The 24,680-nt window shown below is 41.1% G+C and overlaps 1 protein-coding gene and 1 long non-coding RNA gene across 3 annotated transcripts; one reads left to right on the top strand and one right to left on the bottom strand.

Moving 5' to 3' along the window:
• Positions 1 to 3,400: 3,400 nt before the first annotated feature.
• ccdc71 (coiled-coil domain containing 71) lies at positions 3,401 to 5,162 on the bottom strand. Its single transcript, XM_063193557.1, has one exon. The coding sequence runs from the start codon at positions 5,002 to 5,004 to the stop codon at positions 4,258 to 4,260; it is 747 nt and encodes a 248-aa protein (XP_063049627.1). The 5' UTR covers positions 5,005 to 5,162; the 3' UTR covers positions 3,401 to 4,257.
• An 11,506-nt stretch (positions 5,163 to 16,668) lies between these two features.
• Positions 16,669 to 23,920, top strand: LOC134444098 (uncharacterized). Of its 2 annotated transcripts, none has more exons than XR_010033870.1 (8): positions 16,669 to 17,820; positions 19,290 to 19,358; positions 19,725 to 19,769; positions 21,261 to 21,288; positions 21,477 to 21,521; positions 21,877 to 21,931; positions 23,000 to 23,022; positions 23,574 to 23,920. It is a non-coding gene; the product is annotated as an uncharacterized LOC134444098 (long non-coding RNA). The 2 variants fall into 2 exon arrangements; XR_010033871.1 differs by lacking the exon at positions 16,669 to 17,820 and adding an exon at positions 17,845 to 18,618.
• Positions 23,921 to 24,680: the final 760 nt, after the last annotated feature.

Genomic DNA, 24,680 nt, shown 5'->3' with positions numbered 1-24,680 from the left:
CTGCTCAGCAACATTACCACAATGTCAAATCTCACAACACCAACTGTGCAAGGTGCAAGCGGTGTTGGTAGCTGTGCTCAAACTGGAATGGAAATCCAGCTGAAAGGGGTTATCCTGCTCCCTGTCCTCACTGTTGACGTTACACTGGGGCTCCTGGGGAACATGGTGGCTCTGTGGATCTTCTGCTTCAAGTTAAGGTCCTGGAACCCAAACAACATGTTCCTCTTCAACCTGGTGATCGCGGACTTTTTGGCCCTGGTGAGCCTCCCGTTAAGGATTGACACCCTCCTGAGGGGACACTGGGTGTTTGGAGATGCCATGTGTCGGATCAACCTCTTCCTGATGTTCTCGAATCGCTCAGCCAGCATTGCACTGATGACTGTAGTGGCCATTTACAGATACTTCAAGGTGAGAGGAAAACACTTCATACACCTTTTATTTTAACAAGATGTTACTTTTTTACAGTGATACTCATAGGTTTTGAATGCCCTGGTAAGAATGTAGTAGCCTATGTGATTTTCCAGAGAATATGATTAACACAAAACATTTTTTCACTCATTGTTAGTGATTGGCTGAAGGCATTTATTAGCACTCATCTGTGTTAACTCCTTTAATATATTTTTCAACACAAACTACTAGGAGTTGAAGCTGTAATAGTTGCAAAAGGTGGACCAATATCATATTGAACCCTATGGGTTAGGAATGGTGTGGCAATTAAGTTCATATGCAAGTCAAGGCAGGTTAGGTTATCAAACACTTTTGGTAATATAGTGTATATTGGCAATTATATGCTTCTTATAAGTGCCTAGTAGTATAGTATACTTCAAATATACTGTTTTACGGAGATGGGGACTTGTGACTTGGACTTGAGTCGCAAATTGATGACTTGGCAATATTAAATGAATTGTCACATGACTCGGACTTGTGCGCTACTGACTCGAGACTTACCCTGACTTGACAGTTTAAGCTTGGAATGATTTGCAATGGCATTTCAAGTCTAAATATATTCAATATTCTCCATCTGTATGTGAAAATATTCATGACAAAATGAAAGATTTCCCTTTACCAGTACAAGTACCTTATTTGTTTGTTTTTCGGGGTTCACAATGGGGATCAATGGGCTGGCAAATAGACTAATACATAAATACTAGTGGTGTCAACAATGATCGATTCGGCGATGCAATCCAATGCGGGGCACGGACGATCCAGAATCGATCCGGAAATTTTTCAAAGTTACAGTTACTTCCATGGATATTTCGGGAGCAAATGAATGTTAAATTAAATAAAAGCACTTCAAAACATTGCAAGACTGATACAGACTGATACAGAAAACAGCCAATAAATTGTTGCTCAGTATCTGACTACTTGTATTGCCTCATCATGACTGATTAAACATTTGCTTTGCTTTCAGTAGAAATGTAATGCATTGCAATGCATTGTAGAATTGAATCGGATCGGATTGGATCGAATCGAATCGCTACCTCCCGAATCGTGACCAGTGCCAATCCACACCACTAATAAATACCCACACATACAGTGCCCCGCATTAACGGGCACACCATTTTTTTTTTTACTCCACCACAACCTCAACATGAAAGTTAAGATCGCCCCTTGCTGTTGTGTCAATATTACACTATGCACACGCATCTGTGTATCTACTGCCCAACTTGAGGTATAATAATTGTATACATTTGTGTATACCAGAGAACATACATTTTGCATGTAGTGTTATTAGTGTTATGCCATTGGTGCCCTGCGCTCCTCACAGATGAGAGATGGTTGGGACAGACATGACAAAGTTTTAAGATGACATGGAGAATGTTGTGTTGTCTGCAGCATCATTTGTGAAGAGCACACGGCGCCAGTCGTGAAAATGCTGTTTTACTTGTTTGTAGGGCCAGTTTGTTTTTGTATTTTTTTTTAACACACATAGGGTCATTTCACGTGAAATCAGACACTTTGGGGACCCGACCAACACAGATTTCAATGATACTTGCTATGCCTGTTTAGTAGCAAGGTAGCACCCCAGAACTGCATTTGTGTGAATCTGACACCAATATCAAGGGAGAAACAGACTAGCAAAGGTTTACATATGAGAGTAAGACACTACATGCATTCAGCCTTGATTATATCAGTCAGTGTAAGTCAGTAAAATATGTCTGAGGTGTTGTTTGAATGCTCTTTTCTGGCTCTACAAATTACACAAACAGCATGGAATACAACAACCTTCAGAAAATGAAATATGATACATTGAAAAATTAATATAATATAAAAAAACCTTATATTTTTTAAATGGCCGGTTTCTTGTCTAAACATAGCCTGTAAGGTCATAAACAACACCTGAAAATGGGGTGTTTGGTTCTTTATTCATTTCAGAAATAATGGGACATAAAGGTTGAAATGAGTTGTAATATAGTAGTAATAGAGTTGTGTCAGGGACAGGACTGGACTGGCCATCTGGCATAACATGCATTTTCCCGGTGGGCCCTGCACCCTCGTCGGTCCCTATTCCAGGTACTCAAAAACTATACAGCTTCTGTCCATCGTCAATGGACACAGTGGAAGCTAGACCATTTTCAGAATTCAGAGAAGGCAGGGTTGAAAGAATAAGCTCTATAAAGGAATTTTATAAATGCTCAAGCATCAAATGGTATGTTGTAGGAATGTATGCCGAGCACTGGAGAGCTGAAACTGAACTTCCTGCATCCTCATGGACCATCTCCATCTTTCACATATTCCGATAGACATACCGTCAGTTGATTGATTGATGACTATTGATTACTATGGCATTATGGAACCAAACACCAGCATTTCAGGTGTTGTTCATGACATTGCAGGCTACGTTTAGACAAGGAACCGGACATTTAAAAATATACGTTTTTTAAATATTATTATTTTTATTTTTCAATTTATCATAATTCATATTCTGAGGGTTGTTGTATTCCATGCTGTTGTGTAATTTGTAGAGCCAGGCAAGAGCTTTCAAATAACACCACAGTCATCTTTTTGTGACTTACACTGACTGATATAATCAATGCTGAATGTATAGTGTCGTACCCTCATATGTAAACCTTTGCTAGTCTGTTTCTCCCTTAATATTGGGGTCAGATTCACACAAATGCAGTTCTGGGGTGCTACCTTGCTACTAAACAGGCACAGCAAGTATCATTGAAATATGTGTCGGTCGGGTCCCAAAGTGTCTGATTTCACATGAAACGACCCCATACTCACTTGCCATATTCTTTTAAAGCTCCAAATAATTTAGGTTCTACACCACAGAATTGCATTAAAGCCAGGATTTATGAACCCTAGTTCACTCCATATTGAATGAGATTCTAAGCAGTATGAGCATCATCCAAGGACATAAATGGACAAAGAATTTTGAGTTCCACAAAAAAAAGGTGTTCCGCACTAAAGAGCATTTTAATAGTTCAGTGACCAAACTTTTATCAATCCAAAGGCAAGATAAGTTTACAGAACTGGTCTACACATAGTTAGATGTAGGCTACAAGGTCAACACAGGTTGGCACTTATTGAAAAAAATGTGTACTGACCAACAGTGCTCCAAACTAGATACAGAGGACATTGGTGTACTGTGTCCATAAGTCTCCATACGTATATGGGATTGGTTCTGGGGAAACTCAAAACATTTTGACGAAAACAATTTTTGAAGACATCCCAAAGTATAATTTGAAAAGGTCAACTTCCTAGCAAAAGGTCTTACTTAGGTGATTGACACAAAAACATAAATCAGAGCATTTGTATTTCAAAGATCATAGAAACCTTTTTTGCTCTTTAATGTAAAGGGGGGGGGGGCCTTAAAATAAGTTTGTTCACAGAAAAACAGACCACTAAAGAGGACCTGTACAAATCAACACATAAAAAGCCTGACTTCAACAAACTAATAGTATAAATAGAAAAATAACACTAAATGGAGAGTCCTCCAGGACAAAAGAGCAACTAAAAAAATAAATAAAAATAAAGGATTAAACTATTAACATTCCAAAAAAATGTCACTTGCCAGCAGCAGAAACCAAAATCTCCATTCACTTCAGATAACAGTCATCATCCTTTAAATAGAGGAAATGAGGCAATCAATTCATGGACAACAAAGCCTCAGAGTTCAATCCCTTGTCAAAATCCTACCTGCTGTAGGCTACATTTACAATTATTCACAGCGTTACTCCAAAAACATCTTCAGTTAGGAAAACAATTGGGGCGAAAAAAGGCAAATAGTTGCTGCATATCTGCTAAATTCTACACACGTTTTACAAATAGTGGCTGGATTTGTATGACTGGAGATAAATTAACTTGGTAGATTTGCTGGGCCTTTCTTCTGACCTCGTCATCTGTGAATGACCCATCTACCTTGACAACTTTCCGGAGACAACTATCTCTCTGCCTGTGCACACCTGACAAAGTGGAGGGGCAGCTGGTGGACTGAGCCATGTTATGAGTTTCCGTTTGTATCTGCAGTCTAGCAGTGGGGCTTCCTCCCAACAACCCCTGAATGTTTGTTAGCTTCAGACACTGGCTATGCGCAGGTACTCCCAGCTGACGATGTTCTCTGTGATTCATTCTGTCTTTAAGAGCATCGACTGAGAGGTTTGTCAACAGGATCTTGGGTTGATCTTTCAGGATTACTTTAGCTACTGAGCTTAGGAGTGCATAGTTTACTTCCTTCTTCTTAACGAGGGGTTTCCGACCCCTCCTTTTCGTCGGTTTTGACATCCTGCACTGAGCTGCGGTCTCACTGTCAAGTGTAAGAGGCTCTGCTGTACAGGACCTGTAACCGTACACGTCTTTGCTCTTTAGAACGAGCGGTTTGTGTCCTTCTTCTCGCAGCTCCTGCAGAAAAGACACCATCTGCTGCTCACTGTCCGTCAGATCCTTTGAAATGGGGTTGAACACTTTTAAGGTTTCCATTAGGGCAGTCTCTCCAGTCGAGTTAAAGCGAGCCCAGGACAAAACTGCCCGCCCCACAGCCTGGTCTTCAGGATCCATGGCAAACGCAAACAGAGGTAGTCTTGGCTAGGAGGATCTTTGATAAGAAATTTCCTGTGAAAAAGGGTAAAAAAAACACTGTTAGATGCTTCAAACAAGCAGGTTTAAGTTAACAGTTATGAATCTTGCGCAAGTTCTAGAAAATCCTACAAATTCTACAATGGTCTACCACAGGGGTAGGCAACCTTTGTGACATCCGAGTGCCAATTTGAAATTCTCTTGTCAATGACCGTGCCACCTCCCCCACAAGTGCGACGTTTGTGTGTCTGCATCACCGTGGCCATTTTCGCGGTAACTGCATTCACACCTATAACCACACTAGGCCTAATGCCAGGCTTTTTTAGTAGGACTCCCTAAAGACGTCCTATTTTTTCCACTTTGTCCGCGTTAACCATGCTGATGTTCAAAATTCGCCGAGTCCGAGCTTTCCCACGATGGACGATTTTTATTTACACCGCCATTTTGGAAGTTTTAGAAGATAAAATATAAAATACACCTAACCGGCTCCATCCTCCAGGTCTGTCCTACGCTGCGCAGCGCATTCCGCTCGTCCCTCCCTTCCCCCTCCCCTCGCGCTTCTGCGAGTCTGTCCCTCGAGTCGCTTAACTTTGCAATGATTCTTCATTAAAAGTTTTGAAGCTATGTTGGGCAGAAAAACCATGTGGAAACGTCATACTAATGTAAGCTACAGAATGTTATGGTGTGGTCATTTTAAGCAACAGCCTCGCGGGGGGTTTGCGCGCAAAAAACCCCGAACAAACATAAGTTTATTTAAAGTCCATAGGCCTATGTCATCATCCAGAAGACAGCGGAGGCGAGCGGAGGTAAGTTTGAGTCACAGACCTAGAAAGAACTATGTAGTGCTACGCAATCTGAGTAGCTACCCGATGCGAGTCCTTCTGTGTAGCGCGTGCGCTTTGTGGTCGTTACCTTGACACAACCCAATGCATAGCACTACCTGCAAACTCGTCAGAGAAAAAAGGTGACGGTGTCCAGTTCTCTGGCTCTACAGAATTCACGTGAATGGCCCAATGCTGAGGCGGAGCGTGTGTTTTCCTGTCAGAATAGGATAAAGACAAAAACACGCACACTCCTCGGCATTGAGCAGCTGGATCGGCTCATCAGGCTCAGCTATGCCCGAATTCCCATGCCAGAATTCGACTTCGCTGCCGCCAGAAAGTTATACCTCCAGGCTCCCAGGCGCTTGTAAACATATTGTTGCAGTGAAACATGTAATTAGTACAGTTTGTATGTTCAGGGAAACAAACATGTGTTCTTATAGTTAACTTGTATTGTAGCAGTTCAGTAACAAATTAAATAAAGAAAGTTGTATTACCTAAAATGGATCTGGCTTGAATGTTTCCATGCACACATGCCTCCCCCCAGTCCAGCCTTACTATTGGTACAAAAATGTTTTAACAAAGGCAAAAACACTTGGTTGTATTGGTCAAAATTTGCTCCTCAAATTGCAGGAAATTGCGTTTGAGAGCATTAGAAGTGTAAAAATTTTGCGGGGGAGAATACCCCAAGACACCCCTAAAACACTTGTGCCTGCGGGTCGAGGCGCCGCGGCGCCACGCACAATGACAGGCATAATAATAATAATAATAATAATAATGCAATAATAGGCTACTGCACTGAAACAGCAGATTTCTTTATATTGCAATACAACAGTTTTAAGGAATATAAATAATTATGTTTAATGGCACAAAACGGCTTAAAATAAGAATATGATTGGATTTCTTGATATTTATCATCAGCTATATCGCACCATGGCCAATTATCTTACATTTAATTATCTTGCATTTAAATGACTGTCAACATGCAGTACATTTTTCACAGTTCAGTGTTTTAATGTACAGCCCAAAAGCCCAATTCAATAGCTACTGTAGTAGGCCTACTAGTCCCTGTTGCCACGGCGCTTCAAGGATTAATTTAAAATGCAGCGGCAAGTTGCGATCTAGATATAGGCAGTCTAAAAAACAAACTAGACCGCTGGAAGGACGTGGATAAGAATATCGTTATTTCATGCATCTTTTTATGTTGAATAATCGTTTTATGTTGAAAACATTTTGAGAGACAGCAGTAGCACTTGCTTTGCGCACGGACACAAGTGGGAATAGAATTTCAGAATTAAGCATGAGAGCCGGGATGAGTGAAACATTTCTAACGGTTATTTTCGAAGATATGAGGCAGGTGAAAATTGTTAAGTCATACGGTCAAGACTCGCAGGTGTAGGCCTATTCTATTAATGTCCGATGTAGGCTAATGTAGTCCTAATACAGACGTTGAGGCAGCACGCACACATTTTTTTTTTTTTCAACTTTGACGCTTGTTACGGCTCTGCCCTGTTTGCGGTTACTAGAGCTGATTTTCTTTTATGATAAATCAAGGATCGCTAGCCATGCAGAGAGAACTTAGTGGGCTTATAACAGGCTTGACATATGAAACTATCCAAATCAATTTTACACTCAGATTGTTGTTTTACACGAGGGCACTTCGGGCAGTGACTCCATGAATGACTGAAAGAAAGCAGCAAATGTCCTTTCCGTGGTGGAAAACTGCTGTTTTACATGACATCAGGTCTTAAATGGAGCAAGAAAATAGTTCTTTGCTTTTAATTATGAACTTGTTTTGCAGTGATGACTTATTGGCAAACAGGGTTTAGGATTGCGTTAAGCTATGGAACTTTTGGGCATACTGCGTGCGTGCCAGTGATCATGCCATCATGCCAGTGATCTGGTCTAACTTATTAAAATACAAAATTAACTGTTGTGTTGTGACTGTTATCTTTCATATGGGAACTCCACAGTGTGGCTGTGTAGTATTTTTTATGTCTAAAGATCTACAGTAGAGGAGAACTTTTGTGAATGTTATGAAAATCCTTCCAATAAAAATTAAAGTTGCAAAAGAAAAATACAAAATGAACAATTGAATGAAAGAGTAAGGTAAGCGTACAGTTAAGCCCATGTACCCTTTAAATTGACCTCAAAGTTGAAAGTGGGCTTAAGGAAAGGGAAAAGGTGAATTTTGTTGTTCATCACCCTATCCAATTAAATATTTTTGTTACTGACAAAATATTTTTTATTGCATACAAATCACATTTTGTATCGTCGAGTTATCCCCGTCCAAGTGAATCCAGTCTCAGGAATGACAAGAAGTTGCCTCAAAACTTTGCTGTTTTGGGACATGTCAGAAACCATAGAATTTCAGCTAGTTTAAGTCAAATAGTTTACTAAATATGAAAGTATTTTCAAAACAAGAGGTAAATGTAATGATTTTTATACATATACATGCAGTCTTTTACTGAATTATAGCATTTCCCCTCAAATGAAGATGTGTTTTATGAGCGAGCAAGCGCCGATATTCTCTTGATACAACCACACACCATCTTTATCTTACTCTACCGTAAGACTTAAGGTGGTTAGGTATGAATTCTAAGCATATTCCAGTTTGTTTGGCATTGATCTTTAAAGAAATGCATCATGAAATGTTTTGTCCACAAAATTTCCACAAAATTGCTTTTTGTATAGGCGGGCTTAATGGGTACTAGGTGGGCTTTAATGGTACACCCCATTGAAATGCATGCAAGTTGGCATGCATGCTAATGAAAAATGCCTTTGAGAGACAGAAAGTGCTGTGCAATCTCAAGTTGTTGGCTTAAAAGGTGTAATGTAATGAACTAACAACAATCAATAAGAAAAAATAAATTTCTCTGTTTGGATGAAGAATTTTATTAAGTATATGAAGTAAGAGAACNCATCTCTGCCTGCCTCACCGACTTGTCAACATGGATGAAGGACCACCACCTACAGCTGAACCTGGCCAAGACAGAGCTCCTGGTGATCCCAGCTAAAGAGCCGCTCAGTCACAACATCAACCTCAAGATAGGCTCCACCATCGTGACCCCAAGCAAAGTCGCCAAAAACCTTGGCGTCATGATTGATGATGAGCTGTCATGCTCCAACTACATCAACTCGGTCACCCGGACCTGTCGAATCCAGATGTCCAACGTACGGAATATCAGACCTGTGCTGACACAATATTCTACACAACGACTGGTCCAGGCCACGGTCCTGTCCCGCGTTGACTACTGCAACTCACTCATGACAGGTCTACCTGCTTGTGCGCTAAAGCCTCTGCAGATGATCCAGAATGCGGCGGCACGGTTGATCTTCAATCAACCCAAAAGGACCCATGTTACTCCTCTATTTATTGAGTTGCACTGGTTACCGATCGCCGCCCGGATCAAGCACAAGGCACTGACCCTTGCCTACAAAACCATCACAGGAACGGCCCCAGCTTATCTGAAGGACCTACTAACGCCTTATGTTACTGGAAGAGAACTGCGCTCATCCAGCACAAGCCGTCTGGCTCTGCCATCCAGTCGCTCTAGGTACTCCCAGTCAAGATTGTTCTCCGTTGTGGTTCCCAAGTGGTGGAACAGTCTCCCAGAGGCAGCAAGACTAAGCACCTCTCTTGCAGCCTTCAAGAAACAACTAAAGACATTCCTCTTTCGAGAGAATCTACTAGACTAATGATTGAACTGGCCTTGCCCCAGGGCAGAATCCTGACATTATGTTTAGTTTAGTTTAGTTTGTGAGTGTGTGTTTGTGTGTGTGTGTTCTCATTATTTCCTCTTTATTAAAAAAAAAAAAAAAAAAAACTAACCCCTCTTTGTAATTGCACTTGTTGTTCTGTATATCTCCTGTGCACTTTGTATTTGCTTGTGATGTTGGCTTGATTATGTCCTCTTCTGAAAGTCGCTTTGGTTATAAAGCGTCTGCCAAATGCAATGTAATGTAAAATGTAATGTAAAAGATGCTGTAATATTTAATTAGGATTTATGCATTATTTTTTGAGCAAATCTTGCATTTTGTAAGACTATTTTGGTCTGAAACCATTTATGCCATGTTGGCTACACTGTTTAAACTCAACTCACACACCTCACCAGGTATTTTCATAGAGAAAGAACTATATGAGCTTATTTGGAACACAAGTGGGCTTAAATGGTACCAAAGGTACCATTTAAACCCATTCAGACTTTTCACTTTTCCAGTAAAAAAATCTTCATATTGTAACTTACTTTAAAATATTCATCAACTAAGTGATAAACATTGAGAAGAGAGGTAAATCTTACTATTTAAGAAATTATTTCACAAAAAAGTATGTGAAGATGATTGAAAAATAAAGAAATTTAGATTTTGGTGGGCTTAATGGGTACGCTTACCTTACCATATGAAAGAGTCCAGTTCATGACTGGTATAACATCATATGATCATATGATTATGATCACATAACCTTGACATCATGTTTTCTGTTGCATCAATTAAGGGTCAACCGATATATCGGCCGGCCGATATATCGGGCAGATATTTGCGTTTATTAAGTGTATCGGTATCGGCCGATACGCCCACCCCGAGATTTTGACAACAGACGGGCAGCTCTGTGTTGCTGGCAGACCCGTAATGCACCCCTTCCCCACTCATGGAGTAAAGTAAACAGCCTTGCAGGCTGCCACAAAGTTTTAGACTTTCAGATGCATCCTATTTTAATGTGGACACTGAATTACATGGCATGTGCATGTAATAGGCCTAAAAGGAAGAATGTTTCAGCTCCATCCATTTTCTGTACTGATTTTAATTCCTTGATTCATTGCTCAGTCAATAATCACCTCACCACCATTTGCCATCTTTTACATACCGTTGTAACAGTCTAATTTCCACCGCCTTTGAAAACGCGCATTTCATACAGTCATTCATTTAGCAACTTCCATCTGTTTAGCGATCTCTAATGAGTAACAAACATCACTTGCAAACTGGCTGTTTCAATTCATAGACGTTTATTTGGTTAGAAATACTGTGTAAAACATTTCTGTAACATTTAACAGACCAGGTCACCGGCATGCTACCACTTCCTCGTTCAGCAACAAGTGAATGTTCCAATCTGAGTAAAATAGAGGGGTGTCCGCCGTTTGGCGGACCAAACCATTTTGAACAGGGGTGTTTTTACTGGTGGGATTCTTTGCAATGTATTTTATAATATGAAAATAAGAAAATGGTTTTACTTGTCTATGTGTTTTGTTTGCATTTCTTTGGTTTGTTATTTTGGGCTTTTGTTTGTTATTTAGGCCCTAGTTGATTTTATTTATTTTGTGAAAGGCCTTAGGAAATCAAGTATACCTATACAGGTGAAAAAATAGGCATAAATATTTAAACCCATAATAATCTTGGTCATCCCCAACATTTTTTCAAATTTACAGTAAAGCTCTATGCTATTGTACCACTGTCAAGCCACAGTCCTTTGAATTTTTAATGCCTTATGTATACCTTTTTAGGTGGCTATAATACTGTATAGGCTACAGATGCTTGAAAAACTAGTTGCTCAGTGTGCTTTGTACATGACAGTTATTTTCCTGTTATTCATGTTATGGTGTGATGAAAAGGTGATGGGATAGGATTTTTTAAAAATGATACAGTACTGATTTTTGTCATTTTTAACACTTTTTTAACAATATCGGCATCGGCCGTATCGGGTATCGGAAATCGGCTATCGGCCAAGGGTGATGGAAAAAATATCGGTATCGCATTGCGTAAAAACCTGTATCGGTCGACCCCTAGTCTAATAGCTCACTTTAATGACGACTGCGGCGGAATACATTTGGATTGATCCATCTTAACGTTAGCAATCAAGCTAACCAAATAGCTAGTTCCATAGAGCAAGCCATTTTGCAAGACAAGTTGTCTGATCGGGTATTTTGTCCAACGTTCCAACAATCAATGAAAAACGCTATAATCTAAGTTACTGATATTGCAACCCATCACAATGTGGTGTGCCATCGGTATACAAACAGCCATACAATAAAATACAAATCAGCCATAAGCCTAATGGCACTACAGGAGGTAGCTAAGGGATGTTAAAGCCTTGTAGCTGGTGACGGTCATCACATAAGCTAATTTAATAATGACATAAAAAACGATTACGGCCCTTGCACACTAGAACCACAAGACGTGTGTCGAGGTATCCGTGATCAGTCCGAAACAGTAAGAATACATGAAAGCAGATCATCCCTTGCACACCGGAGCGCGGTGTCCGCATGACGCACACATGTCCAGGACCATGAGCGGGAGGCCGGACATGTTCACAATGCTCCTTGAAAATAGAAATCAAGTCTACTTTACTGCGCAGGCGTGCACATGCAATAAGCGGGCTTCCATTGAAATGAATGGCAAAAGATAAGTCCCGTAGAAGTTGATAGCATACAGACCTAGGATCTCTACTGTAACAAATAATCGACCATGATTATTGTTGTATGCACAAAAGATTCATTTGTCCATGTGGAGGGTCTCTTTTTCCAACACTGCTTTTAAGTCATCTATGTCGTTACTCGACAGATCCTTAGTAGAGCATCAACAACAAGAACTATAGAGACAACAATAGCATTATTAAACAACAGTGGTGAAACATTTCACAGAGTTATTGTGCCTTCAACCTTCAACAACACAGTAGCCCATTTCCTTTATTAAATAAAGGTAGGTTTGAGCGAAGAAGACAAATCCATTTTGCGGCAAAATGTTCATAAAGGTCACAGAGAGGATGGTCTCTACCCTTTGCTTAATTCTTCACAACTTCTCCCCCAAGGACCAGGAGTTAACTTACTGTAGGCTATTAACATAACACAGGAGATGCAGCAGAGACACGGGTCACGGAAATGTGCCACATTTGTCCACCGCCATAAAACCCTTCAGTGTTTCTCAACCTTTTTTTTTAGGAGAGGCACCCTTTCAATTCCTGAAAAATGTCAAGGCACCCCAAACCAACAAGCCTTAACATGGCATTGCACATGTTACCACACAAGCTTAGAAAAGTAACACCTTTGGAGACGTCACACAACCTACATTCTAAGTTGCAGCTTTATCTCAGACAGGCTATGTGCAGCCTTACTGGGGGGACCTACATTTACTTTATTGTGTGTAAATGGTAGATGAAAGATTCCACTAAGCATTAATTTAGACAAATATGCATTATATTATATTATTTATTTAGGTAAATTCCACATACAGTCAGCCACGTTTCCGCAGCTCACCCCTGAGGGGGGCGAGCTGCACCCCAGGGTGCCACGGCACCCCAGTTGAGAAAGACTTCCCTACAGAACAAGAGACACGGGTCTATCAGTACTGTGCCGACAGTTTATATTGTTTGGAATGATCGGTCGATTTCATAACTTTTGGTTTGCGAAAAAAAAAAAAAACTACTGAATCTGCTTCACATATCGGCATCAACATAAGCCGCCATTAACTTACATTTGCAGTTTAAAGAAGATATGAAACGAATATTCATCTATTATTGAAATTAAATATTTTGCCTATTTCTAAAACATAAATCCAACTTAAAATCAATTTTCCAGGCATAACGTGTTAAAACGTCACATTAAAACTATGCCTTTGGTGCGACAATTTCGACAGGGCCGTGATGTCATACGATTGACTCCCTCGTCTGCTAGTATGGCTGGCTGCGGAAATAACACACATTTGATGGACCCATATCTCATATAGGAACCAAAATTCTGATACAAACATCAACATGTGGGAAGAGCACACCTCTAACATCACGTGTAAAAACACTGACATTGAATTTATGCGACACAGATCTATATTAGAGGCTGTGATTATGCACCTCCCGTAGGCCTATGCCATACAGTCGGTCCCCCTACAATGCACACCCTTTACCGAGGTAATGCCACGTCATCCACCTCGGTACGTACCGGGCCTAGATGCAGTGTACCCAAACAACCGCCGGGTGGCACTTGGGAGCGCTTGGAATGTTTTAGACGATGCTGACGGCATATTAATATATGCTCATATTCACCAGCACGCACCGATTCAGCGGATAACAACATGCCTATAAATTGTGTGAGAACACCTCCAGGAAGTAGGAAGAGTCATAAAAAGAATAGCCTAAATAATGTAATGAATTTTCTTTTTTTTTTTAAATGATGATCGGATGAATTGCATTAATGTGCAAGCTCTGACAAAATGTAAATTGAGTGTAGCCAGAAGCCATACCGATTATCGCATCGCAAGATTTGAAACGTCTAATATTGCAACTTCAGACTTGTTGTCTGGATGTGGATACTTTTTCGTTTGGTAAAATTACTGAGAGTGCAATACACCTCACCGCAGTAACCTAACAGCGCTTCGTTTGAGCGTGTAAGCGTTGGCTATTTATCTCACATCGCCAACAGCTGGGGCGATAACCTAACCTACACTTCCCTAATGAATTTAATGTTGTCACATTGGCAAAAATTAGCAAGCGACTGATATTGCTGTTTTCGTGCTCAAATTAAGTGTAACCAACTGTCGGGTTATGTGTCGCAGGTGAGAAAGTGCGCATTTTTCCAGCGACACCTCTCCTTGTTACCAAATACCCTGGAGAGTACTGTACACCACAAATACGCCAAGACACAAATATTGAGTTTTAAAATAATATTTATTAACTAACAGAAATCTAAAAGAGTCCCGGGGCACCCCAAATCTATACAAGTCCGAAATTCCAAATTTCCTTGGAGATCCCCCCCACAGTCATCCGTTCCGAAGGAGGCGGAGGAGCGGTGGCCAGGTGTCCATCCATTGCGAGGCTGGGGAGACAGGAAGAGCTTGGTGACAGTAGGCTTGATTCCATAGGCAGTCCAAATGACACTCACTTCCATAATTAAGTAGGCTACGCAGGTAATCGCTGCACTTATTCCACGTGATTTACAACACTGCACTCGCTAGTCTAGGTTAAACGTTAGGGGTGAAGTTGCTCAGCACTCGCACACGGCACGGCTCACTGCAATGTGTGCTGCGATTCAAGGCCAGCGGTGTTAAAAGTGAGTCCAAGTACAACTGGGTTTGGAGAGAGAGAGAGAGAGAGAGAGAGGGGGGGGAAATATATGCTGGGAAATATAGGCCTATGCAATGTCATCTCATAATCATGGAGTTCCTCATGCGATTTCATCTGGGTCAGTCAGAAATGCATGCACCTTGCGCACCGGGAAGTGTGTTTTTTCAAACAAGAAAACTGGTTCATCATATGCATGGCTTAAACTGACTTTAATGTTTGCCAACGTGCTATAGTTTTCCTCTCATAATAGCACCTGGCGACTGTGACCACAGTTAGATGACCTCGCGCGCGTAAACCCATTAAAATATAGCCTAGCCTTCTGTGGCTATTCAGAGCAATATGAACCAATCAGGTCGGCGTTGCTATTAAGCAAAATACATCCCTGATGTCTACTTAACTAAAATAAGATGCATTTGTCTAATATTTGGAGACATCGCCTTGCTCTTTCTGCGGGGAATTAAGCGCCTCTCTCCCTCGCTCTCTCTCTCTCCCTCTCTCGCCCACACACACACACACACACACACACACACACACACACACACACACACACAGTTTGGAGAGGACGCATTTAAACTGTAACAGTTTAGGCAGTAGGGGAGAGCAGGGACTCATGAAACTCGGGACGAATGAAACACTGCGATTTACTCGAAAACTTTAACATATCCGAAAGTATGAAAAGTCAAAGTTGTCAGGTTTACAGGCAAAAGGGATTTTAGTGTCAGTAGACACTGTCGGGACGAATGAAACACCCGTTTCATCCGTCCCTCTCGCCCATTGACTTAAAGCAGGATCAAAATAAAATGGGAGCACTTGAGATGACTATGTTCCAACTTGTCTTGAGCACCGTCGTAGCGCAACAAATCATTATCGTAAACATAGCCTAGATAATTGGAAATTACAAAAAATAGGCTACATTTTATAGACTTTGGCTATAGGCTAAGCCGACTCCTCTACCTGTTTGAATTAGTGCAGCCTTACAGGGAGGACGTTAATTTGGCATAGGTCAACTGCAAGAGACTACTAATTTGTGACTTGACGTGATGTGTGAATAATTAGGCTACGATATGCAACAGGCATATTTAGCCGCACTCAGTCATTCATTGGGTGAATGTCCCGACCCTGTGTGTCCGCGTGCATGCATGGGGTGGGGAAAATACATCAAGCGTGCCATCACCACCCATCCCCCCGGACCCACGAAACCCACTGAAGATCCAAGCAATTGTAGTCTGTCAGTATTTTAGTGTGGGCCCAGGTAGTTGAATTCATGGCATGGCCTGGTTATCTCAATAGTGCCAAGAAGATGTTTGCCCTCAGGCTAGTGTGTTCATAAAGCGCATGTTCGATTTGCTGTAATAGGCTACGATCAGTAAGCCTCAACTTGTCTGTCGTGTCTTTTCCTTCTTTCGATATTTTGTAAAATAGGCCCACGTTAAAGCCTAAATACGATAATAGGCCTAAATAAGGCTAATAAAGTAAGCTAAATAAGTTAGGCCTAAATAAAGTTGTTTTAGCCTATGAACTCAGGCAATGCAGAAATTTGCGGAGGGATTTTGGATATCTTGGCCTATACCGATGGCTTTATGAACTTCATGACTGGGCTACAAGATAGTCGGGTAAACATATTGACTTGTAGACCACCAACATCTGATGCTGAAGTGGGGGAGGGTGTTTTTTTTCACTTCAAATGTTCCCCGACACACACACACACACACACACACACACACACACACACACACACACACACACACACACACACACACACACACACACACACGCGCTAATCGCTCTCTCTCTCTCCGTCTCTCCCTCTCTTTCTCATTGTTGCTATACGTGCATCTGGATAGGCATAGGCAGTGTGGTCACCCAGCACATTTTCATAGAAATGCTGTGGGTTTTTTTTAATGAAATCTTTATTCAGTTATTTGTGAACAGTCTCTGCGTTTCACTTTCGATGTTGCGTCACCGTGGACAAGTGTCTGCTCGAAAACTTAATGCAAAGCGGCTAAAATGTTCAGAACGTGTTGAACTTTTCAGAACATGAATGTTTGTCTGTGGGGGATGGGTGGGTTACAGCAGTGCAGTGCAGTGCACGGGACTGCACAGCCTTTTGTGACATGTCGTGGCGCGACAGGTTATCCAGCCTCCGAAGGAGTCATAGTTCCCCAGTCATAGCCTACTGTTGGTTCGCATCTCCACCGAAGCAACTGAATTTGCAGTCCTAATCACAGATGATTAGCCACACCTGGTGTAACAGATGTATTGTCATGTGTGCATCACATCCCCAGTTAACCGGAATCCAGTCGATCGCGCACAACAGCGCATTGAAAGGATGAAATGTTCACAAGCACCAATACAAAAAAAACGTCTTCAACCTATTAGTCCGTAGGCTATCCTGAGGATATCCGTTCCTGACTTGAATAGGTAGTGCAGAAATAATTAACAGACATCACTTAGCCTATAAGTTAGGAGCGGAATTGAGACGGTGAATGCAGGACAGAATAATGAAAACAAAACACCGTCGACTGGCGGTCTTGTTTAGGGATCACGCTTGTGTTATTATCAAATACCCAATGTTACGTGCGCAATTGGCTGACTCTTTCCACTTGTAGCCTAAAACTGAGGGAGGGATCAACATACAACACACAAAAAAATACTGGGTTATTTCTTTACCCAAATACTGGTTTATGACAATTTTACTACTTAATGGGTTTTTTATACCCACACTGGGTAATTTGATAGAAACATGCTGGGTTATATGTTTACCCAATTATTGGTGTGTGGTCGTTTGACCATATACTGGGTTATGCTAACCATTGATGAGTTATTATACCCAATCACTGGGTTTATCATAACATTTGAAATCAGAGCCAGCCAACGGACTTTTTCCTGGAAGTCAACTGAACTGGGGAAAACCTTCAACAACAAGGAAAGGTTTGTAATGAATTAAACTAATATGTGTGCTGTCTAAGTAGTAAACTTGATATAACGGTAAAAAATGGACAAGGCGCCACCATTTAGACAGTGTTTCTCATGTTATCACAAGATTTTAACCACCACGGTCTCGAAGTGATTAGCACGTTCAAACACGCTACGTTGACCTAATAGGTAGCGTCAGATATTATTCGATTAGGCCTACTTCCTATCCTACATATAGCCAGAGAACCTGATATAGCCTAATTGCAGTAAACACCTGACTTCTCTTTTTCATTTATAAAACACGGTGGAAACGGTGGCCGAGCTGTGGGCGAGGCTAGCAGCAGCTTCAAGCTTACAAAAAAACTAGCTATCAGCAAGCTAGCTCTAGTTAGATATGAGTCTAGCTAGCATGTTCTAACTAGTAATTGAAGCAGAAAGTGAAGTATTTTATTCTTAACATCCCCTGCCGTTGTGCTGCACTTGTTAGATTTGTTTGCAGCCCGTGTCTGAATGAGAGACAACTAGGGGTGTCGGGTGATGGGACATTATAACTAAACCGAAGCCTTTTATTTTGACGTTCGTAATTACATTCTGCAACTTGACATTGTTTAGCGATTACGTGCAGCTGGCTGTCAGTTAGTTGCAGATAGCAGTGGTTTAGTGCTGGTATGAAACGCCAAACTTAGTGAGCTCACGGGGAGAGTGCCTCCGCAGTAAATTCTACAACTTGTCAAGGCACTTTGTAAAATGATTTCCCCTCGCGGCTTGTCTGCTCCTCTAGTCCGGCGACGTCTAGTGGGCTACCTCTAGCCGGTGAGTTGCTAATTGTTTGTGGTTAGACGAGCGTAGGCAATTATTTTATCAAGGGCATCCTGATGTATGCTCTGCTCACTGGAGCTTTACGGATGTTTTCTTGTTGCTGCGCTGCTCTGTCACCCGCCTGTGCGTCTGGGGTCGAGTTTGGGATGGGATATGTGACGTCGGTCTGGACCAAAGAAACTCAAGAGAAAGAACAATCTCATGGCGGGGAATGCATTGGCCACGGTGTAGTACGGGGGCGTTGCCTGAGGACACGAGTGGATGGAAAATTAACTCCCTTGCGCATGGTCATTGGTCATCCATCCACGATGGATGCCATTTTCGTACTCCGTAATTTGTGGCCAAGTAACGGCAGCTGTTGGTCAGCAGTAATTGCTGGGGGTAATTAAGGACAGCTGACAGACATTCACGCTGTCCTATGACCTGTTCCACAGTGAATAACATTTCCGTACTCCCCTCGCCACCATTTCCTACTACGCTGTTATGACGTGAGTAAGCCCTCTTGTCTCAATCCTCTTTGGTCTGGACCATCCCAGCATACTGAGGCTATCCCTCTGAATATGTGTGTCTCGTTATTGCTTGTGCATGTGTTAAGATCCTTTACTATGCTTTATGCTTCACCCGAACAGTTTTGAGTATGCACTCACTGTATTATTAATCACCAGGTTAACCAGAGATCGCACTGGCGTCCGGATCCTTTGTAAGCTGATCACGTTATGTCCGTCTGTGCTAAGGTATGTGCAAACATTGTATATTGTAGCATTATTCACCAGACGCCTCAGAGGATGCCATAAATGCAATTGTTTTGAATTAGGCCTCTTTTAAAGCCACGTCAGTCACTCACTAACAGTTTCAGCACGAGACTTTCTGCATTATGTTTAACAGGGGAATAACTGTCCACATTGTCAGAAGCCCGAACAAATTAACTGCAGATAACTAGTTCTAATGCAGCCATGCAATGGTCACCTCTCCACATCAACACTGACACTTTCAACTGGCTAAAGATATTTGTTTCTGTGTGATTTGATATATAGATGCTGCCAAACCAAGGCATTGCTTGGAAAGAAGTTATTTCTTATGTGTTGCCTTTTTTGTCCTAGACTGGAAGTGACTGAAAGACAACACAGATGCATTCTTTCAGCAAGGTTAGTATTGCTGCTTCTCAATATGTGTAGCCTGCCATTATTGTAGGAATACCCAATAAAGCCAAAACAATGATCACATGCATGCATTTATTATGATTGTAGATTGGAACTTAACACCTCAATCTCTAGCTTCTTGCTATACATGGGTTCTTAGTGTTTATCAATATGATGTTATGAAGAGGGGCAAGACACTGGCAGCCAACCACGTGAGCTAATTTTTTGACCGACAGCGCTTTCCAACAATCAGAGGTTGAGTTGTGCACAGTTAGCTTTGCGCAGTCAGGTTATAAACAAATTTTAGAATCCATGTATAAAGAGATTAAAGCACCAGCACAGTTGGGATACTGTATGATATTGATGAAGCATTTGCTTAGCCTTCAGACCCACAGACCTGTATTAACCTAGACTGGCAATGCCCCTCGAAATTTTCGGATTTCTCAGAGCCAGTCAGAGCCTCAGAATCGTAGTCCGCCATCTTAGTGGAGACTCCCGTAATTACGTAATGACGTCATGCACCGATGGTTTTTTTTTAAAATATTTTTTTTGCAACACTGGTTGACTGACCAGGCCATGTGTAACGTCTTTAGAACAATAGCTCTAGTATAAATTAATGTTCTAGAAAAGTCTCGCTCTCAAGTGGCTCGTTATTTTCACAGCTGCAATGTGCTGTGCCGTGTTGTTGCTAGGTTACCTTCAGCGTCCTTGGGGGGGTGGGGGGAATAATAGCACAGTTACCGGTAGCTTCACTGAAAACGTACGGCTTATTTAAGAAATATACATACCAATATACACAGTTGTCATTACATCTGAGTTAAGTACATAAAATAAGCTTTACACACGTAAGCATGGCCGATTCAGTGTCACAAATATCCACAAACCTGCATAAGCGGCAACGAAAACAGTCGGCTTCGGGGTTGCCAGATAACACTGATTATTTCCGTCCATTTTTACCCACAGACCGCCTTCCTCAACGGCCCCGATTGGGCGGGAAACCGCCCTATCTGGCAAGACCGCTCAGCTTCAGGCTCTCTAATAAAACGTTTGGAGGTAGTGAGGGTTATTTCATTATTGGAGTGAGAATTTAGACGTTACGACTTGTCAAAATCTTACAAAAAATGATTGAAACCCACTTTGATAACGTTGTAATCACCGTTTGAAATCGTATGCATTCCTATGGCACACAGCTGCGATAGTCTCCACTAGGCGGGGCTACGTCTGTGGGAGGAGCCCACAGGGCGCGAAAAAGGCAAAGATGGCTGCGCCCAGTCAATCCGAAAAGCTGCCACTGGCTAGAACCGCCCATTGCCAGTCTAGGTTAATACAGGTCTGTGTTCAGACCCATGTAATTAATGCCTGTTTCCTTTATAGAACAGGAAGTAACATTCCGTAATACATTGAGCAGCATTTGCTAACTCTCTCTCTCTCTCTCTCTCTCTCTCTCTCTCTCATGTACTTATTTCTAAGGTGACCAAAATCTGTTTCACTCTGCAGCACTTGTCCTGGAGGTTTTGTAGACAGAGTGAGTATCTGGATACTTCAATATACAGCCATGGAAAAAAGACAATATTTTCTTTAGAATTTTGAAGAAAATGTATTTGCCAGTTTATAGAATGAAATAGCAATGTTTGTTTTACTCAAACACACACCTATCTATGACCGAGGTGCTGCTTGGATTTTTTTTCTAATGTGTTGCCTTTTTTGTCCTAGACTGGAAGTGACTGAAAGAAAACGGAGACTTATTCTTTCAGCAAGGTTAGTATTGCTGCTTCTCAATATGTGTTGCCTGCCATTAATGTAGCCATACCCCATAAAGCCAAAATAATGATCACATGCATGTATTTATTAGGAATGTAGATTGGAACTTAACAGAACACCTCCATCTCTAACTTCTTGCTATTAAGAAAATATTAAAGCACCAGCACAGTTGGGATACTGCATGATATTGATAAAGCATTTGCTTAGCCTTCAGGCCCATGTAATTAATGTCCGTTTCCTTTATAGAGCAGAAAGTAACATTCAGCAATACCTTGAGCAACACTCGCTAACTCTCTCTCTCTCTCTCTCTCTCTCTCTCTCTCTCTCTCTCTCTCTCTTCCTTATTTCTAAGGTGACCAAAATCTGTTTCGCTCTGCAGCACTTGTCCCGGAGGCTTTGTAGACAGAGTGAGTATCTGGATACTTCAATATACAGCCGTGGAAAAAATGACAATATTTTCTTTAGAAATTTGGAGAAAATGTATTTAGCAGTTCATAGAATGAAATAGCAATGTTTGTTTTACTCAAACACACACCTATCTATGACCGAGGTGTTCCTGCACGGTTCACTTTCCTCAGGCCGCGAACCGGCCACCTCATCAACGCATCTGGTTTGGCAATGGGAGGCACAATACAAGACTGCTGAGCTAAAGGACCGGTCAGCTACCCCACAGTTACCGCACTGTATTGAGGCTTTGGGAGAGAGGTTTTTACTAACGTTCCTGTAACGGAGGCTAACTAGCACAGAGTTGGCGTGGAACGTTGGTAAACCTCCCTCCGATAGCCTCATACAGTCTCGTGCCGTTGGGCCGAGAGACTAGTCTCTTGGCCCAGCGGTATCGTACTGTGTCTCCCACTGCCGAACCGTTGTAGTTGACGAGGATGCCCGAGGGGGGTGAACAGGTGCAAGATGACCTCAGTCACATTCCACCTCACACTTTGATAGTTGGCCTCCTTTACATATACATAGTAAAATCAGAAAAACTGAACATTTTCAAGTGGTCTCAGATTTTTTTCCACATATGTGTATACTATTTATTTACATGACTATGAATTAGTCATATTCTACATATTCTACAAGTTTAGGGTCGGGGAAAAAGTTTTATTTCGTTCAGTGATAATCTCCCACATATGTTCATGAAAGGTTAATTTTTAGTTCATTAACTTGAATTGAAAACACAGTTCAGGGACACCAATAATCTCCATGTTTCTGGCAGTCATGGGTAAGTAATGGGGGGGATGAATAATAGCTATACTCCTCCATCTGCCTACTGCCCGAACATGGTCCAAAAAAAGAGAGTGTGCCTGGACATCTCAAGTTCATGTGCTGGATCAAAAACTTCAAAATTAACATAAATAACAAAGGTCTGCGCAGTGACGGACACTTGCATGTCAACAAGCATCTTTTATGAAAGATTCATCTAATGTATTTCAACATGAGTNATTTGTTTTTCTTACTTTTTTCTATGGTTGTAGGTGACTGAACGAAAACCTAAATGGTAAGCCTCTGTTTCTCTTTTGAATATGTGTACCATTCATGTTTCCTTAAAAAGCCAAAAGACAGTAGGTCTACAAGTTACTATATATTTTGTACAAAGGAGAAAGAATCTGGTGCCACACGGATGTCTATTTTCTGTTATTTATATTTTCAGTGCAGTAAGACTAACGTCTCGACATGCGTCTTCAGAGGATGAAGACGCATGTCGAGACGTTAGTCTTACTGCACTGAAAAATTAAATAACAGAAAATAGACATCCGTGTGGCACCAGATTCTTTTTCCTTTGTACTTATCATTTAGTCCTGCTCTGGTTGCACCGGAGTGTTAATTTAGAAGCACAGAGTGCGTATCTCCTTTGTTTTTACTACATATTTTGTCAGATTGGGTTGAACTGGAAACTTCATTTACATGTTTGTATTTTGCACATTGCATGAATATTGGATTCACAACTCTTTGGAGTGTATAGTCTGTGTCTTGCAATGTCTTCACATTATAATTGTAATGTGTTAATGTGTAACTGAATGCTAAGTTGCCGTCTTTCTTTTCATTCAGAGAAATGCTGTGTACCTCATCTTGAACTCTTTCACATGGTGATTCCTACACATAATTGCACACTGTATGTGTTTAGCTATCCTATCTTACAAAGACTTATTGCCAATACTGTATCTGCCTTTCCTCAATACAATGTAAAAAGTGCTGCATAGACCATTTAGAGAAGCAATGTCTCATGACTTTTGCTGTATGTTTATTTTTGATCAAGTTTCATTTGTTTTGTAAAATATCTTTGCAGATTTTCTTTTCGTGCCTGGACACTTTTTTCCTTTCAAATATTGCTTTGAATTGATGCAAATTGAAGAACGTGAATCCCTGGTAATAAAGGAAGGTTGACCAGAAAATAATTTCTCTCTCCATTGATTCATTGCTTTGATGTGTTTTCGTATAATGTCATTGAATTATCACATATGTTAACATGTATACAATAATGTATACAAATTACTTAAAACATTAATAGTGATCAGATTGGTTCTATTTGAGCAATGGTTATCAGTGACTTGAGTGTTTAAAATGGTCAAATGTGTTGCATATTGTATATATAACATATATAACCATATATGCATATATAACCATATATGCATATATAACCATTTCTGGAAATAGGCAGATATTTACACATCCCCTTGAGTAATTGAGCCTTACTTTTCTCCTGTTCTTTCAGCCATTTCCTGAGTTTGGCAATGCAACTTCTACCTCCAAGCAGGCAATTATCATTGACCAGTGGCATTAACTAGCTGCTGGCTGGTCCCATAAGATTCAATGATAGTTGCTTGCTTGGAACTCGACATAATTTGTCAAAGGGAACAACTGAAATAATTGGAGAAAAGTAAAAGGCAATTCCCAAATAACCCAGTTTCCACCAATGTTTAACCCAGTATCACCCAGTCACTGAGTAACTATTGGACAGCACACATACTGGGTTATTTTTACCCATTGGATTGGGTTATTATTTTAACCCAGTGAAACGGGTTAACTCAGCAACCCAGTACAGGGTATTTCTGACCCTACGGCTGGGTTAATTTAACCCATTACTGGGCATGTTGTATTGACCCAATGCTGGGTTAAAAATACTAACCCAATCCATTGGGTAAAAATAACCCAGTA

Source organism: Engraulis encrasicolus, unplaced genomic scaffold, assembly GCF_034702125.1.
Source record: "Engraulis encrasicolus isolate BLACKSEA-1 unplaced genomic scaffold, IST_EnEncr_1.0 scaffold_455_np1212, whole genome shotgun sequence".
Classification (NCBI taxonomy): Eukaryota; Metazoa; Chordata; class Actinopteri; order Clupeiformes; family Engraulidae; genus Engraulis; species Engraulis encrasicolus.
The sequence above is the reverse complement of the archived record's forward strand: the minus strand, read 5'-3'. Positions and strand labels throughout refer to the sequence as shown.

Excerpts from the sequence above, each read along its gene's own strand:
- ccdc71 (XM_063193557.1), bottom strand. The coding sequence starts at position 5,004 with ATGGATCCTGAAGACCAGGCTGTGGGGCGGGCAGTTTTGTCCTGGGCT.